The 16,571-nt window shown below is 37.7% G+C and overlaps 1 protein-coding gene across 1 annotated transcript in view; it reads left to right on the forward strand.

Annotated features, from left to right (window-relative positions):
• The first annotated feature begins 373 nt into the window (after positions 1–373).
• Positions 374–16,571, forward strand: part of LOC126458482 (lysosome-associated membrane glycoprotein 1-like) — a 52,702-nt gene continuing 36,504 nt past the window's right edge. Inside the window, exon 1 of the mRNA XM_050095575.1 lies at positions 374–531. Within this exon, the coding sequence (XP_049951532.1) occupies positions 480–531 (52 nt within the window). The 5' untranslated portion in view covers positions 374–479. The remainder of the gene's footprint in view (positions 532–16,571) is intronic.

Below are 16,571 nucleotides of genomic sequence, written 5' to 3' on the forward strand. Positions count from 1 at the left end.
GCTAATTCCCTTCATTTGTTTCATCCGCAGGTAAATCCGTTCAGAAGTTCGCTATGGTAAAATTATAAATGACAGTTCTTTTAGTTATTAATAGCGTCTGAATGGCCAGTTATTTTCGCAAAGTGCACTCTCGAAAGTAATCTTCGCAGCACTCCTTTGCTTTGTTTTTGTTTTTGCATTAATATATCTGGAGGCGTTATTTTGTGGGAGAAATTTAATGGAATTGACATAGTACCCACATTGGTATTAAATAAACATACTTATTTATAGTTTACAAATAATTTATATTGAAATGCACACTTCTGCGAACCAGTGCTAGAAACAGCTGCGACAGTCTCGCAATCTATGGGCAAGAAGCCGGAACTGCAAGTCACGAGTTGTTGCGTGGTTCAGAAGTCTCAGTACTGGTTTGTGTGACTCTTTTGTCGCAGTGTCTCGGGGTGCTTGAGAGTGGAAGGAGATTTCATAAATTTGACAAAATGAAGGCTCTGTGTTTTTTCTTGTTACTACCAGTAGCTGTTTTCTGTAATGGTAAGCTGAGTTACTGTTGCGATTTGTGAATTTAGTGTTGTTTTAATACAGTCTGGTATGGTAGTTCTTAATGGCTGCAGCTTGACATTCACTTGTGAAAACACTACGGAATACGTTTACCATTGTGTTTTTATTTTCTAAAATTGCCTCCCCCGCAGACTTGGTGATTTGTTGTGTCGAGTAAGATGTAATTGTTGGATAGTGTTTAAAAGGATAGTAAGACTGCATCATACAGTTGCGTTTTTTTTCTGAACATGTCATACATTTTAGATTTGCGGTCTGATTGAAGCGGCTTTGTAGATAATGCACAGGTGCAGAGAAATTTCCGTGGCCATGTTTCGCAGTTTTATTGTATTATTACTGAGGTGCGGTTAACTCTTGCAGGGAACTATGTAGAATGCTTAATGTACTTTACTAGCTAGCTCATTATCAGTTGGTCTACTTATTGTTGCGATTTTGTATATCTTCGGCGAAGATACATATTTTAAAGTGTTCAACGAAGATACAAACGGCTTTAAAGTGCTAACGGTTAATTCGCAATTTGTATTTCTCTCCCTACGTAAGTACGGGTTAATGTTATGTATTGGACTACATGGGGAAATTGTTGATGTTCCAAAGTTGCTACAAGTTTCAAATTTTCGTCGTTGCTCTAACAACTTAATAACGCAATAATCTGGATGTATGGGGCTGAATTATGACTAATAATTTAAATGTAGGTAACTTTTTTTCCCCCACTTACGTGCAAGCTAGGTCTTCTATAATTCTTCCAATTGGAGTTTGTCCTGTAATTAATAATGTGGTCCGAAGATTTATAGTTCAAAAACCTGCGGCAAAATGTCCTCGAAGGCTGTAACACAAACGCACAAAATTACACGCTTCGCACCTGAACATCTACTTAGTAATGAAATTTTGCGTTAGGTTTGTAATTGGGGAGTGGAAAATGTCACCAGAACTATATAACAGGCAAGTTAAATTTACCACAGCTGAAACTTGAAGATTGTAATGTGAGTTATTGGATTAGGTGGGCAACTTCTTGTGCTCAACACTAGCAATTATTTTTGGCCAGTAGTAGTGGCCTTATATAGTAGTTTTGTAGTGTTGTATCAGTTCTCCTTCGGTGCAGCAGTTCAGGTACTGTAGATACTCTTATGGGAAAACATCATCTCTAAAAGGTTTGCACCAGATTGGTGCATACTTTGACGTTGTATGATTAGATGGTAGCCAATTAAATTTTTTCATTGCAAAGTTTTTTGTATTCAAAAAAAATTGAGACATTGTATATAAGGTCAAGAAAATGAGCTTAAATAGATCATCGAACCTTAACAAACTGTCACTTTTTTAAAGTATATTTTGAGAAAAATAAAATAATAAAATTCATTAATATAATAGAGTAGGCCTATAGTTTTTTGAGAATTGTCCATGTAATGAACTTAGATTCTGACTTACTGTTATCCTCTATGAAAGACATTTCACTTATTAAGATGCCTGCTTTTGTGTGAAGCTTTCAAGCTTTCTTTGATGTCATTGAAACTGAAAATTCAGAAGTCACTTGTGCTATTAAGTGATACTTTGGGGAAAATATTAATGTTTGCAGTTTCTCATCTTTTGGCGAAATTAATGGATTTGCTTCAAATTGTTTGGTAGGCCCCATTTTCAGTATGTATTTGCACTGCTGATCATTTAAATTTTGCTCTTCAAATGTTTTTTACTTGAACCTGCCGGAAACGCATAAAACGTTCACTTTATGTAGCCCTGGGAATCTGTATTTTAAAGAAATGAGATTGGCAATCTTGATGACCTTTTCTACAATTTCCATTTGCTCATCGTCTGGAGCCTCTGAGGAGAATACAACAGTGAGTTTTGTGTGAAACTCGTTTCAGTATGTTGGGCACAATTTATACCCCCCTTTGTTACTATAGGAGGAGGAAGATATGTCAGTGTTAGTTTTCATCTCCTTTTTCTCACGATGCAACTCAAACATACCACACTTCACATATCAGCAAAAAATACATAGCAAAGCTTGTGCCATGAGGAAAGGAGCTGTTGTACAGAGGGAAACAAGTTTTCTGATAAGATGGCTGAACCTGAACCTCTGTAGTCTCCCTGCCGACAATACTATGGAACGTTCTTGATAAAATCCACATTTTGTAAGCTTCAGCTGTTCTTGCTTTGAGAACTTTGACTCCATCTAACGTAAAAAAAATTTACATAAGACCTCAGCAGTACCTTCACAGTAACTGAGAAGCAAAGCTTGACTGAGGCACACTATTCAATCTGTTTCAAGTTTACGCCCAGAACATTCATCTGTCTTGTCCACGATCATGAAATAACTGTCCCAAACAAGTTCGCTTCATGAGTTAAACAAGAAAATTTAGTATTATGTTCTATAGCATCTTGAAACTGACAAATATAGTTTATTTTTTTATTGTTGGCATGAACACTAAAGGAGCTACAAATGCTTACTATCCCTAGACTTGAGTTACTCGGGTTTTTTTTCCAGTAGAACAAAAACTTTAGCACTTAATCACCTGTAGATGTAAGAGATTGATAATGGTTGTGGTTTTAGTTTTTGGTGATAGCAATTAAAATGCAGTGTGTGTGTGTGTGTGTGTGTGTGTGTGTGTGTGTGTGTGTGTGTGTAAAAGAATTTGTGCCTGGAAATTTATAGGTGTGGTAACCCGTGAACTTTTAATAATTGCTTGCAGTATAAATTTCCACAGTTACAAAAGATCATTGTAATCAGATGCATAAAAAAATTAAAAAAACATTAGCAGATTCAAAAAAATTCAGCTTCTAAATCACTTATTCTATTAAAAATTAAATGTAACAGTTTGTACATGTTTGATAGTATTTGAAAGCTCACATTTTTACTAGACTTATCCAGAGATACAATAAAAGAAACTTTTCTAGTATTACAAAGAAACCACTTCCTTACCCTGACAGAAATAAATTGTGGGTGATAATATTTAGCAACCTGATATCAAAGTGTGCCCAAATTTTGTGCAAAAAGTTTAGATGACAGGTTTTCGTTTGAAGTTCTAGAATGCTTTAAAATAAGACACAACTCCATAGAACTCTTTCTGTGCACAACTGGCAAAGAAAGCTCAAATACTTCGTTAATACTGTTTTGCAGCTACAGAATGGGTGAAACATTGTTGCAGGTGAGTTTCCCTGACTTTGACCTCTTGTGGCATTAAAGTAGTTAATGACTGACCCTTTACTCTTTAAGTGTGTACAGCTCAAAAAGTCATCCTCTGTATCCAGATAATCCCACAGATTATTGCTAGTTCTGTATGATTGAGATTGTCTACAATAGGAATAAATTGAGCAATGTAAAATTTGGCGAACTGTCACACTACACTGCTCTATAGAAAATCCCATCAGGTTGCAGGTTTGGGTTATATTTAGAACCCATTCGCTTAGTGTGGAGTGATAAGATATTTTCATGTTTGAAATGATCATATGGCAAAGGTTATAGCTGAAAAATTCGATTGGAAAATAATTAATCTTTACATAAGAATTTTGTAACCCTTGAGTAAAGACAAAGCATAAAGACAATTGACTCACTTTTACATTTACAGGATAATGATCCATCTAGTATTAGCAAAGTTTTTTTATTTTGAATGAGGCTGTTAAGATCCTTAAAGATCAGTAATTTTATATTTACTAAGCAGCATCTCTCACTCCCCCACTTCCTGTATGGTTGTTTTAGAAGTTTCAAAATGTGTCCAGTGGCTTCAAATAAGTTTTAATAACATTAGTAGATGAGCGTTAGCCCACAACGTTTCTCTAACTATTGCTGTGACACTCATCAAGAATGTTTCTGTACTTTATAATTGACGAGTATTTCCTGCAATTTACCCAAATTCAAATAAGTTTCCCATTGTAGGACTGAGTTTCCGTGATTGACTTTCTTCATGTGTAAACCTATTGTTACTGTTGCATGCATTGCGCTACCATTTCTCAAGTTCTCCCGATGTTTTGCTGCTGATTATAACAGAAGTGCTATCAGCATACATAATTACATTAATATGGTCTGTTGTTCTAATCAAGAACTAACATAGCACCATTGTCTATTTCACATTTCCTCTACACATTATCTGTACTCTACAAATCATTTAAAACATTTCTTCTTGATCATTAACAATGGACTGCCTGTGCACAATCATGAAGTAGGTACTGAGTGTATATTGATGACCAGTTTTGGTAAGTAACCCATCTTAGTCGCAGATATAATTACATCAGATTAAAGGAAGATGACTTAAAAATATGTAATCATCAGTTCTATATGCCTTTGATGTGACAGCATGTAGAGTAGTGCATTGGGCTGTCAACTTGTGCACTTAGTGACTAATTAATATTAAATACATGTAGGACAGTGGACATGTGTATGAAACGCTGCAGTTATGTACTTGTCAGTGAATGTTCATTTAATCTTATCCAATGATATTTGTGGCTTGATGGTTGCTTGAACCAAAAGTGGTTGTCGATAGAATAGCATTAAAACATGTTTTGATGATTTTGTGATTTATTTATTCATTCATTTGTCTTTAGGCCATACAGTAAAACAGTATTGGATGTCACATAATAGAGGTAATATATACTCTATATAAAACGTGTACAAAAGTATGATAGGAAAAGTTCACCATGGCCTTAGCAGCATTCACTTTACTAACTTGGGAAAATCCAATTTAGAATGGCCAAATCCATCTCCTCCCAAATAAGAGACCAATGCTTTGGCACTGGCTTAGCCACTTCGTTCAATACATGATTGGGCAGGAAATCGCTTACACGAAGAGATCACAAGTATAATCAACTAGCTATACAACCATCAATTGCAATGGAAGTTAGTCTTTGTATGCCAGTCCTTTTTAGGGTTCTGTACCTCATTCGGTGAAAATGGAATCCATGTGGAGTCACTTTGTCAAATTCATGTTTCCTAGCCAAGAAATTAGATAGAAATGAAACCTATTGAAAGAACCAAAGCAATTCCGTTAAGTTTTTAATACACAAATTAAAATCTGTATATCCTAACCAAGTAAATTCAGTATTTGTAATTGTGAAGGTAAGACTGTTGTGCTCAATTCCAAAAATACTTCTGTCACTGAGGTAAAAAAAAGTGCCATCTATTTGTTCTTTGGCATGGTATGCTGTCACTAAGGTAAATATCCAAACTACTCAGCTGAACATGCTCTTAAAACTTCAAATTAAAATATCTTTTTTCCATGAACTGAACTGACAGAATAAAGCCTAGATCTCTAAGACACTATAGTCTCATAGTTTTATCATAAACATGGATTATGTAACCAGAACATAAATCTGATATAAAACACTCTGAGAAATTTGACACATGAACACATTTTATAACAATGCCAAAAAGTGTAATATTTGAACACACAAACAGCTGCCAACACTACATCCATCACAACTTAACCATGCATTTGAGCCCTTCTTGGAGGCTGTATACTGGATCTGAAGCAGAGAAAGCAGGAAACCAGCAGTAGAATCATTCTTGTGCAAATAGAAACTCGGCGCAGATGGTGCATATTCAACAATGAATGGGGGATTATTTCTGCGAGTAAAAAAGTTTGTTTACACTATAGAAACACTTGAAAGTGAGGAAATATTCTTTCCTTACTTATGGTAATGTAACAAAAAATTTGTGACTACTTAAACTTTTAATGCACTTGCATTTTGTATGTCATGTTGGCTGATGTTTGGTAGTATATTTTATAACTCTGTTCCCACTAAGTTTTCAAAAACTGAAAGTTGTTAATTTCAGTAGATCTAGTTTGCAGCACAGAACTGTTGTGGTGCTTTTAAAGTGCAATGCCCATTTTGAATTACTGCTCTAGGTGAATGAGGACTCCCTTGCTGTGTGATATGTTGCATTTAAGTCCTGTGATTTTTTTCCAGCTATATCTTACCTCCTGTTTCTGAAACTACACTGATCTGAATCCTCCAATATGTTGTATCCTGTGCCTATTGTTTTCTGCTGAAGGGTATTCTCCTCATTCAGTTGGATGTGAGACTTCTGAAAGTCTCATTCAGAATTTTGGCAAGCTACATTAGCTTGTCAGATTGGTTGAAGACTTGTAAGTTGCCACTTCTGTGCATTTCACATTTTCTGGTGCATTGTGACAATAGTGGACCACCAAACAATAGATACAACTTACATTAATAGTGAACTAAAAAATAGTCTATTGCAAACTGTGTTTAAATACTACTGAATGAATGTGTACTCTTCCTGAAATGTTAAACGTGTGTGGCCTGGTGTATTGCATTTGGGCAGACTGAGCAGAGTGCTATGGTGCTACTGAGAAAGAAGTATTCTAGAAAATTTTAACCTGCATATTTAAAACACTAACAAATTTTGATACTTTCTCTGAGGGTTAGCTTTAATCATTGCCAGCTGCTCCTTTCAGAAATTTTCACTAAATGCAAAGGGTTAAAAAATTTGGAATTGGGTTTCATTAGCTGATTAGTTGTGGTGTTAAGTGTTCCCTCTGGGTAAATTATAATGTGTATTGGTATCGAACAAAGTAACATTTTCTAAATTTGGGATAGTAAATTTGCCATAGATTATATGTAAGTGGTAGTTCATATAGAAAGACTGTGGTTTCCATTTTTATCTAGTTCCCAATTTTGGATTGTATCTTCACAAATCAGTGTTTTTTTTTTGGGGGTGGGGGGGGGGGGGGGGGGGGGGGGGGGGAGGTTGCAACTTTTAACAGTTTGAATTTCAGATGGCTAAAATATCTGTTCACTGGGCCATCTTATATTTATTTAGGAATCAGGCCGTTTGAAACAGGACAACAGTTGACAGTAGGTTTCTGCCTATTATCCACTCGAGAATTGTTATTCAGTGAAAACAGTTCCAAGTTATGCAAAAATTGAGGAGAGATTATACCTTATATACTTAAAATGTTAATTTTCTCAATTTTAGGTACATTTATCTCGTGAACAGTTCATGGTAATGTTATAAAATTTTAATGGCCGGTGAAGGAAGTCTCTCTCCATTGACCTATTTTTGTAGAGAATTTTTTGCAAGTTGTAAAATTTTTTCCACATATTCAAGCTTTATTCATAATTTTTAAAATATGAAACTGAGCTGCCTTAAAAATGCATCATTGATGTTCAGCCCAGTTTCTGTAAATTGTGAGAGTTCCACTGTTCTATGATATAAGTTCTACCTAATCATTAAAAAATAAAATCTCAGGAATCTGGCTTTAAAAATGAATATAGTTTGTTACTGGCCTGAGAACATACCTGCACCATATCCTGGGTCATCTGCATTTCTCCCTGGCTCTCTTAGCATCCCTTGAGTGCATTCTTGCCTTCCTAGCTATCACAGTGACTTCATAATCTGCTTTCTTCACACCGACAGCATCCAATTCGGAACATACCATCACCAGGTTGTATGCCTAACTTTTGAAGCAGCCTAACTCTCCCCACATTGCCATCATTAAATGAAAGAATTGCATCATAAACACCCAAATTCAATGTATCTTCATGTACAAATACTGTTCTAAGAATTCTAGACCATATGGCACTGGGAAATGATTCATTTGGGTTCTGTGTTTTTCCATGAAAACACTTCCGTAACAGGTTTTGAACAGTGACACTTCTTAAAATTGGTTTCATTACATTGTACATTTCAACAGGCAATGAATGCCTATGACTGTACTGTTGACCAGCTGCTAGAGCACTATTGTATTTTGCATCAGGATGTTGGTTCTTTTGGGCACAAGACATAAGGCTCCTTATCAGTTGACAACTGATCAAAATAAGTTGCCCAGATATCCTCTTCATTTTCATCTCAATGTCACAGTTCCTTTTAATTGACATATAATAATTCTGCAAACTGTCTGAACTCCTTGTCTGTGAGCCTACCATTTCCCAGATAGTGGGTTTCTGAATGGTAGTTTTATGCCTTTCATATCTCTTCTCAACACAAAGGTGGGTTCCTGTTGTTTTCTGGACATGCCCAATACATTCCAGCTTTTCTACACTGACATCTCTGTATGGTTTTGCTTCATCCACACTCTTGAAGCTCTTATTGTCTCCATCCCCTAAATATTTTACGCGCCTTACTCCAAATATATCAGCTGATCTGGAAAAAATGTTCCCCCTAGACCCTTCAAAATTTACACTACATTCAGAACTTTCCTTACAAGATTTAAGTTTTTCTTTGTCCTTTATAAATCTGTACTTACCACAGCACTTACTCAGTACCTCTACATCAAGCACTTTATTATCCATGCTTGTTGTAGTTACACCAGTCAGTCTTGGATGCCCTCTACACTTCCATGTCCCATCAACAGCCACAGCAATATACATGTAATTGTCATTCATTTCAATTGCCTCATTGACAGCAGCCTTCATAGAGGCAACAGCTTGATGCTTAGCAGCTTCATTTAATGTACCTGTGTACTTCTGAAATCTTGTTGGGCCACTTAGGGCATTCATGACTGCACATAGTGTCTTACCAGGCAATTCACCTTTACCTATAGTATACAGTCAATACACAAACCTGATGTTAGTTTCATACTCGCTGCTGTCAATCTACCTACTGATATGAAATGAATACTGAGATTTACAGTTTCTGGAGTTCAAAAATAGTTTACTTGCAAGTCCATACCTTGCAGTGGTATCTTCATAACAAAATAAACTGGCAATAACGTGACAAACTGCAAATGAATATACGGCAGATGACAATAGTTAAATATCTTTTGTAATATTGCCACTTGTCTGTTCATAATTATATTTAGTACTTACAAATGATTCTGAACTTGAATAATTGTTCAGCTTTCATCTGGAATCACTGGTCCTAATACTCGTATTTTCACTGCTAGAAATATCACTTGCAATCACTGAGGAAGTTGGAGTTGAATCTAACCTAGAACAGCCTGCAGCACTCTCACAGACAAAATCCCTATTATTTACACTTTAATCATCATTAGCTACATTTGATTTCAGGTTTCTTCCAAGCCCTCCTTTACATTTCTTGTATACTCTCCCAATTCAAGGCATCTTGTCACAGTAACAAACTTTCCGATGTAAACAAGCACAGAAAATGCTCCGGAAGCACGAGAAACAAGTGAATGTGGTGTGCGATCAGGTCCGACAATTGTGAGCACGAAATATTTTCACATATCAGCAAATTAGGTTTTGAAGTTCAAGAAGTTGACAGAAGGAAAAAGGGGTCTAGCAATGTGTGCTGCCCTTAAAGTAAATGAATATTTAAAGCCTTTAATGGCTAAAATGCCTGTAGGAAACATTTCTCTAGTAAAATACACTCTAAGGAATGTTTATGAACCATTGATTTTATATATTTTGCCCCTACAAAGGTACATTCTCCCTTTAAATTTTCAGTTCTGCATTTTCCACTTACTATTGATTGAAATAAAGTAGATATATTCCCTCATATTCAGAGACAAGATAGTTGTGTGTGTGTGTGTGTGTGTGTGTGTGTGTGTGTGTGTGTGTGTGTCCAAAAGCTTTGACAGTTTTTGTTATGCCTGTCTGTGACCCAGCATCTCTGCTGTATGGTGAGTAGCAATTGTTCTTTTCATAATATTGTCATTATTTGAGCCTAGATTTTCCATTGTTTGATTTAATCTTTCTATATTTAATATAATGTACCATACCTTACATGTATTGCTAAGCATTATTAGAGCAAATCGTGAATTCAAATGAAAAGTTAAACATTTTTGTACTGAATTAAACAAACGTAAGGATAAATTAAAAATTAATAAAAATACTGAATTGGTATGATTAGTAGCAAAACATTCAGCTCAGACCTGCATTATGTGTCTTGCAATGGGTATGTGCTGATGTACAGTTTATTCCAACACATTACTTCTGAGTTGGTGAATTTTCACAATTGGATAGTTCATTCCATCAGTCTGGAACTCATCTGCTAAGAGTACTGGAATGCAGTGTTCCAGGTCCTTTTGGTGACATTGCCTACCATAGAGTACATCAGTCGCTTTGACAGTTTACATGAGAGATTCTAGTTCCTTCTTCGTGGTAGAATATCCAGGCATAGTGTACACTGATATTCAGTAACCACCTGAAGAGATTAGTACCATTTCCTGATATAGATATGTATCGTGTACAGATATCGTGATCCATTCAATGAGTTCCACCCATGAGCTTGTTGTAATTGTCAGCATGGGGGTCGAGGAACTTCAGTGTTTTTCCTTGACTGCTGAGAACCTTTTACCATTAGTTACTGGATTCACACCAGTGGTATTGTATGCTGCAGAGATGGAGTTGTCATGCCTGTTAGACAAAGTAGTTATTTTCCTTCAGTATGGCAGAATGAATAACATCTCTTCTATCTTCCTCTGATTTCTTTGCAAGGACTGAGCATTGTGGCGCAGTGGTTAGCACACACGACTTGTATTCGGGAGGATGGTCCCTGACCACTCTGATTTAGGCTCTCCGTGATTTCTTCTAAATCATTCCAGTAAAATGACAGGAAGTTCCCTTTGAAATGGCACAACAGGTTTCCTTCCCCAGCCTTGAAACTATTGGAGCTTGTGCTCCATCTCTGTTGATGATAATGTCAGTGGATGTTAAATCCTAATGTTCTTGTCTGCCTTTCTCCCTTCTTTGGAAAGGGACAGTTTAGGACAAGATTTTTCTCGATAGTGCCAGTGCCTAAAAAAATTTTCTCTAAGAAAAATTAACAAATTAAAACATTTAAAAGCTGTAATAATAAAAGTTAAACAATTAAAGTGCTCTCATAGTGCTGAAAATGTATTGTGTGCCCCTGTGACATAAATGGTGTTGCATAAGTTTAAATAAGATGTGATTGTTGGTGTATTGATCAACTGTCAAGTTTTTGAATCTGAATGATGAAATATTTTGTTATATATGCTATCCATGGTATATTGAGTGAGACAGCAGATAAAAAGGTTTAATTTCAGTTTCCAGCTGTTCAGTGGTGGACTGTTGCTAACAGCTAATAACAGTGAACTAAAAGAACAGATGCTAATCAATCTTTAATTAACCATAACAAGATTATAGGGGTTCATTGTTCTCCAAAAACTTGATCTGGTCCTGCTATATGTACGTCTGGGCACGGAGTTAATGAACTCCGGGCTGGGAGTGGGGTGTGTAGAGTTACACTGTTGTTAATTTACATGCATGCTAAATTTATTTCAAAGATAATATAGTATTGCATGGAATGATAAATGCAAACCAAGGGCCAACTCTTGATCTGGCCATAAAATGTCAGTTCAAAGAAACATTGCTCTTAAAGAAGACAAAAATTTCATGATTAAATTAAATTGATGTGAAGGAACATTATTGGATTTGGACCCATTATTTCGGCAATTGACAGCTTTTTTGAAGGTGAGAAATAAGTTTGACCTATTGCTTCAGTTAGATGGGGATGGGTGGATGTTGGTGTGGACAGTGCCCAACAAGATTGTAAGCAATAAATTAAAAATCGAAACTATAGGGAAGCTGGTAAGAGCTTTGTTAGGTAATAATCAGGATAGAGATGTTGACCAACTTTTGCAGGATGATGTAGGAACACAACTCTGGAGCATAAGTTTATTGATCCTAGTGCTTTTGTGGATCAGATGGTGAGGAATTTAGGATAACACGCTTTTAAAATTTTCACCAAGGAAGACACTGGTTATAGTTGGTGGGCTGGACAATATTATTGATGGAGATCCTGAACAGTGTAGTGTAATCTAATCAACATTATATCAGCATAGACATAACAATGTTGAGTTTGTATCTGTTAGGAAATTCCATTATAGACCTCATTTGATGCCAGGAGAGCTAATTTGGAGTAAATGGCTGCTTCTGCCTGTTCAGGGTCACATGGAGATGGTTCCTGTTGATTCTGTAAGTAGATGCTCCACAGGGGCCCACAGCTCTTTTGTGGATACATATTTGGCATGCACAGGTCCCCAAGCTATTGCAAGACTTTTTTCTTTTCCAGGTTGCTTTACCTTCTTCTCCTTCTGTCCTTATTCCTTTCCCTCTGCCCCTTTCCCCTCTTGGTGTTCTTATTAATGTTAGCCTGGCTAACATCCTGACTTGTTTCGTCTTGTTATTTTGATTTTGTTTGCTTTTTGTTGCTCTTTTTTAGCTTTTCTCATTTGGTCAACCTTAGGTATTTGACATCCATCTCACTGAGTGAGGTGGTGCAGTGGTTAGCACAGTGGACTTGTGTTCGGGAGGACGACGGTTCAGTCCTGCATCGGTCATCCTGATTTATGTTTTCCTTGATTCCCTAAATTGCTCCAGGTAAATGCTGGGATGGTTCCTTTGAAAGGGCCCGGCCCACTTCCTTCCCTAATCTAATGAGACCGATGACCTCGCTGTTTGGTCTCTTCCCCCAAACAATCCAATCCAATCCTGACCTCCCCAGATGGGGAAGAACTCTACATAGTGTCTTCGGTGTGGGTTCATCTCCACTGCCCTCCCTCCTCTTCCTCCTGCGCTCTCTCTCTCTCTCTCTCTCTCTCTCCCTCTCTCCCTCCCTCCCCTTCCTTCTCCTCCCCCTTCTCCTCCCTCCCTGCCATAACCCTTTTCCTTCCTTGCTAGGTCACCAGCTGGGTAGCCAGTCTGTGGTTGGGCTGTTATGCACTCATCTGGCTGAGCCCCCTGACATTCTCCTGCAGTTAAATGATGAACTTAGGGCTAATCTGGAACAACTTGGCATTCATTTCATCCGGCATGTCTACAGCCCCTAAAGACAGTCGTGTAGACACATGGGCTTGCATCCTGCCCATGGGGCATACCCTGCCTGAGAAGGTCAAGGTAATGGTATACAGATGCAACATCAATCCATTCATTCCACCTTCCATGCGTTGCTTCTATTTACAGTTAGGACACCTTTCCTTGTAATTCCAGTGGATGATTGATTGTGTTGACCTCCTAAGGGTAACAAGTTTTATACTTCTCAGACATCATTAAGATATCTTTTGTACTCTGTTCATCTAATTCTTCTTTGGATATCCAGATTGTGAGTGTCTGAATTAATAGTATTGATGGTGGGAATGTGAATTTGCTTTAAGTTTTCAGCAATCTCTTAGTAACAAAATTTCCTGTCCTGAGGCATATTTTATGTATCAATTTCATGTTTTGCTCTCTCCCCCTCCCCCTTTCTGTCACATGTAGGAGGCATAATAAACATTCCATCTGTCAGTTTTACCTACCTGCTTTGACTTCTTTTTACAATTTAACATGTCAGTTAACTGACCAAATATGTAATAGACTAATTCATGAATGAGACAGGAACACTCAAAATGAAGGGCTAAATTTGGCATATAATAGAACCTCAACATAGCAATGAGTGCACCTGACAAAGCTTTTTAGTGTTTAACATAATGGAAAATGAAATGACTTGAGCTCTTTGAAAACAAAAAAGCATATATTATTTAAGAAAGTTCATGCAGTATGCACAAGTACTAGTAGTCTGTAATATACGTAAATCAATACTTCTATTCAAATACGACTGACAAAGTACTTGACATGATTATTGTTGTAAGCATACCTGTATTCATTCTAAATATGCCTCCATCAAATGGTTAATGTGTCATACATGTGTCTGAAGTGTAAATATTCCATTGTACAATTTTCATGAATGAAGTTAATGTGCTCAATAATATGCAGAAACTGTTTCAAAGTTAATGGCCATAATTAAATAAAAAGAGGCCATTTGCAACGGACAGGTACAAATTGACAAAACTTGTTTTTCTCTTAGTAAAGCCGCAAAGCAATATTTCACCGAAGTGCACACGGTTTTTTGTATTGAAGTTGATAAGATACACTTTAACGGGATTGATCTGATACAGCACTGGCACTTTATGATGAGAATGATGCCACTGAGCATTAGGGATATGGTATACTTTGAGAAGATACTCAGCTATTTTCCATTTTTAGATCACTTACAGTACTCAGATATTTCAGAAAGTATAAAACCCCTATAAAAAATGTTACCATGTTTCATACTCTGTACAATATTTCATAGCTTTCCATATATAAGATTATTGCTAGTTCTACTGGCCTAGTGGCAACAACACAGAAAAAAATGCGAAATGAAAGTAAATACCCTCTAACACAACCAAAGGCCAGAAAGAGTGACACCTCTTTGGGAACTACAAGAAATGGATAGAATAAAATCCCATTGATAAACTATCTGGAACCCCCGATGGTCGGCAGTTATTTCTGTAGCAGTAAAAAAATATTTTGTACACTCTAGTTACTGTCCTCTCTGGAAATATCACCGGGCTCTACGACCTTTAAATGGATTCAGGAACACAGTTACCAACTACCAGGTTACCTGTAGTGACAGCCTGTTAACTGCCAGAGAACAAGAACTGGTGAATGAATGCAGTAACTGCTAGCAATAACCAGCAAAAAATATTGGCCTCTGACAGTTATTTACGTAGTTGCTCGAATTTATGGTAAGTATTTGTACTATCCGCCCAAACTAAATTGACCCATAGAACGGTGACTCAAGGGAATGATTGTTACACGTGCAATGCCTTCATGGTCATCCTATCAGCCAGTGCTCTGACATTAATTTAATCGTTTGTGCTGAAAGTAGTTAGTGTGCATGAAATGGTACACAGTTCTATCAACAGGTGGCACACAGTCTCGCAGTTATTTCCCTGTTGGATAGAACACCTACCAGATGGTCTATCCGTCTCCATTGTAGCCAGGTCTCAGATGAGTTGACATGAAAGCATGGTACGATCTTCTGTAAACAGGTGGCGCGAGGCACTGTTGGCAGTTACTAAAATAACTGCCGATATCAGACGAGCAGTTATCACAGTAACTGCTACTTCTCAATAACTGGTTATTTCTATCAGTTAAGTTATTTTTTGCCAACTTTATTCCTGGTGTTTCCAAGATAGAAAGACTGCAACCTCGGATTGGATGAGGGACCCACTCTTAGAGCCCCAAAGCCGCTCACTGTCTGTCCGATCTGGACATCGCTTCACAGTATTTCCTAACTGATAAAGACTGCCTCCCTTCCTCTGAGGGAGAAGCAGCAGCAGTGCAAGTCCAAGGATGATACTTCCCCAACATCCCAGGGGGCTTCATTTCCTGCTTCTTATTCTGAATCAACAGGGTTTTTATTGATGTCTCCCCATCTTCGTCAGTGATGTTCACTGACCTGGCGATGTGATCTCCCTTTGGCTTCTTCACATCTAACCTGGACTCTCACCACACGATAATCCAGTGGAATTGCAACGGATATTACTGTAATGTACGGGAACAACAACTTGTTTACTCTTATTCTGCAGTCTGTCTTGCTCTTCAAGAAACACAAGTCCATGATGACCACTTTCCGTTTGTGGTTACCGAGTGTTCTATCTGAACCGTACCAGCCCCAAGATAGCGTTTGGAGAGGTCTGTGCTTTGGATCAATGTAATTAGTAACTGGGTCCTCTCATTATACCAACCTGGAAGCAAGAGCCCTCAGCAATCACCAATTTCAGTATCTACCTCCTTCCAGGTAGACAAATTCCTTATGTTGAACTGCCTACATTAATACAGCAATTGCTGCCCCTGTACCACCACCTCAGGGACTCAAGCACACCACCCTATGTGGGGGAAGTGTCATGATCTTTGTGACAGTGATCACTTTCCAGTGATTCTATAATGTCTGTGCCGCCACTATGTATACAGGCATACACATAGAGTATTCTGCAGAGCCAATGAGCCTTTGTGTGTCTTCTGTGCACTTTGCCACCTCTCTTGCATTGTATTGATGATATGGTCATGCGAGACGTGACATTCTTCATACTGCTGGTGTTGCTGTCTCAGGTCCCCCCCCCCCCCCCCCCCCCCCCATGTCGTCGACTGGTACTTTGGTGGACCAAGGATGTAGCAGTCGTTGTCCAGGAGTGCCAACAGGTGCTTCAGCCATTTAAGTGCCCTTCACGGTCCAACCTTAGTGCTTTAAAGCATCTTCATGTAAGGCTCACTACCTTATTAAGCAGAGTAAAACGGATTGCTGGGAACACTGTTTCCTCCCTGGGGACGCATACCTCTCATCT

Source organism: Schistocerca serialis, chromosome 2 (genome assembly GCF_023864345.2).
Source record: "Schistocerca serialis cubense isolate TAMUIC-IGC-003099 chromosome 2, iqSchSeri2.2, whole genome shotgun sequence".
Classification (NCBI taxonomy): domain Eukaryota; kingdom Metazoa; phylum Arthropoda; class Insecta; order Orthoptera; family Acrididae; genus Schistocerca; species Schistocerca serialis.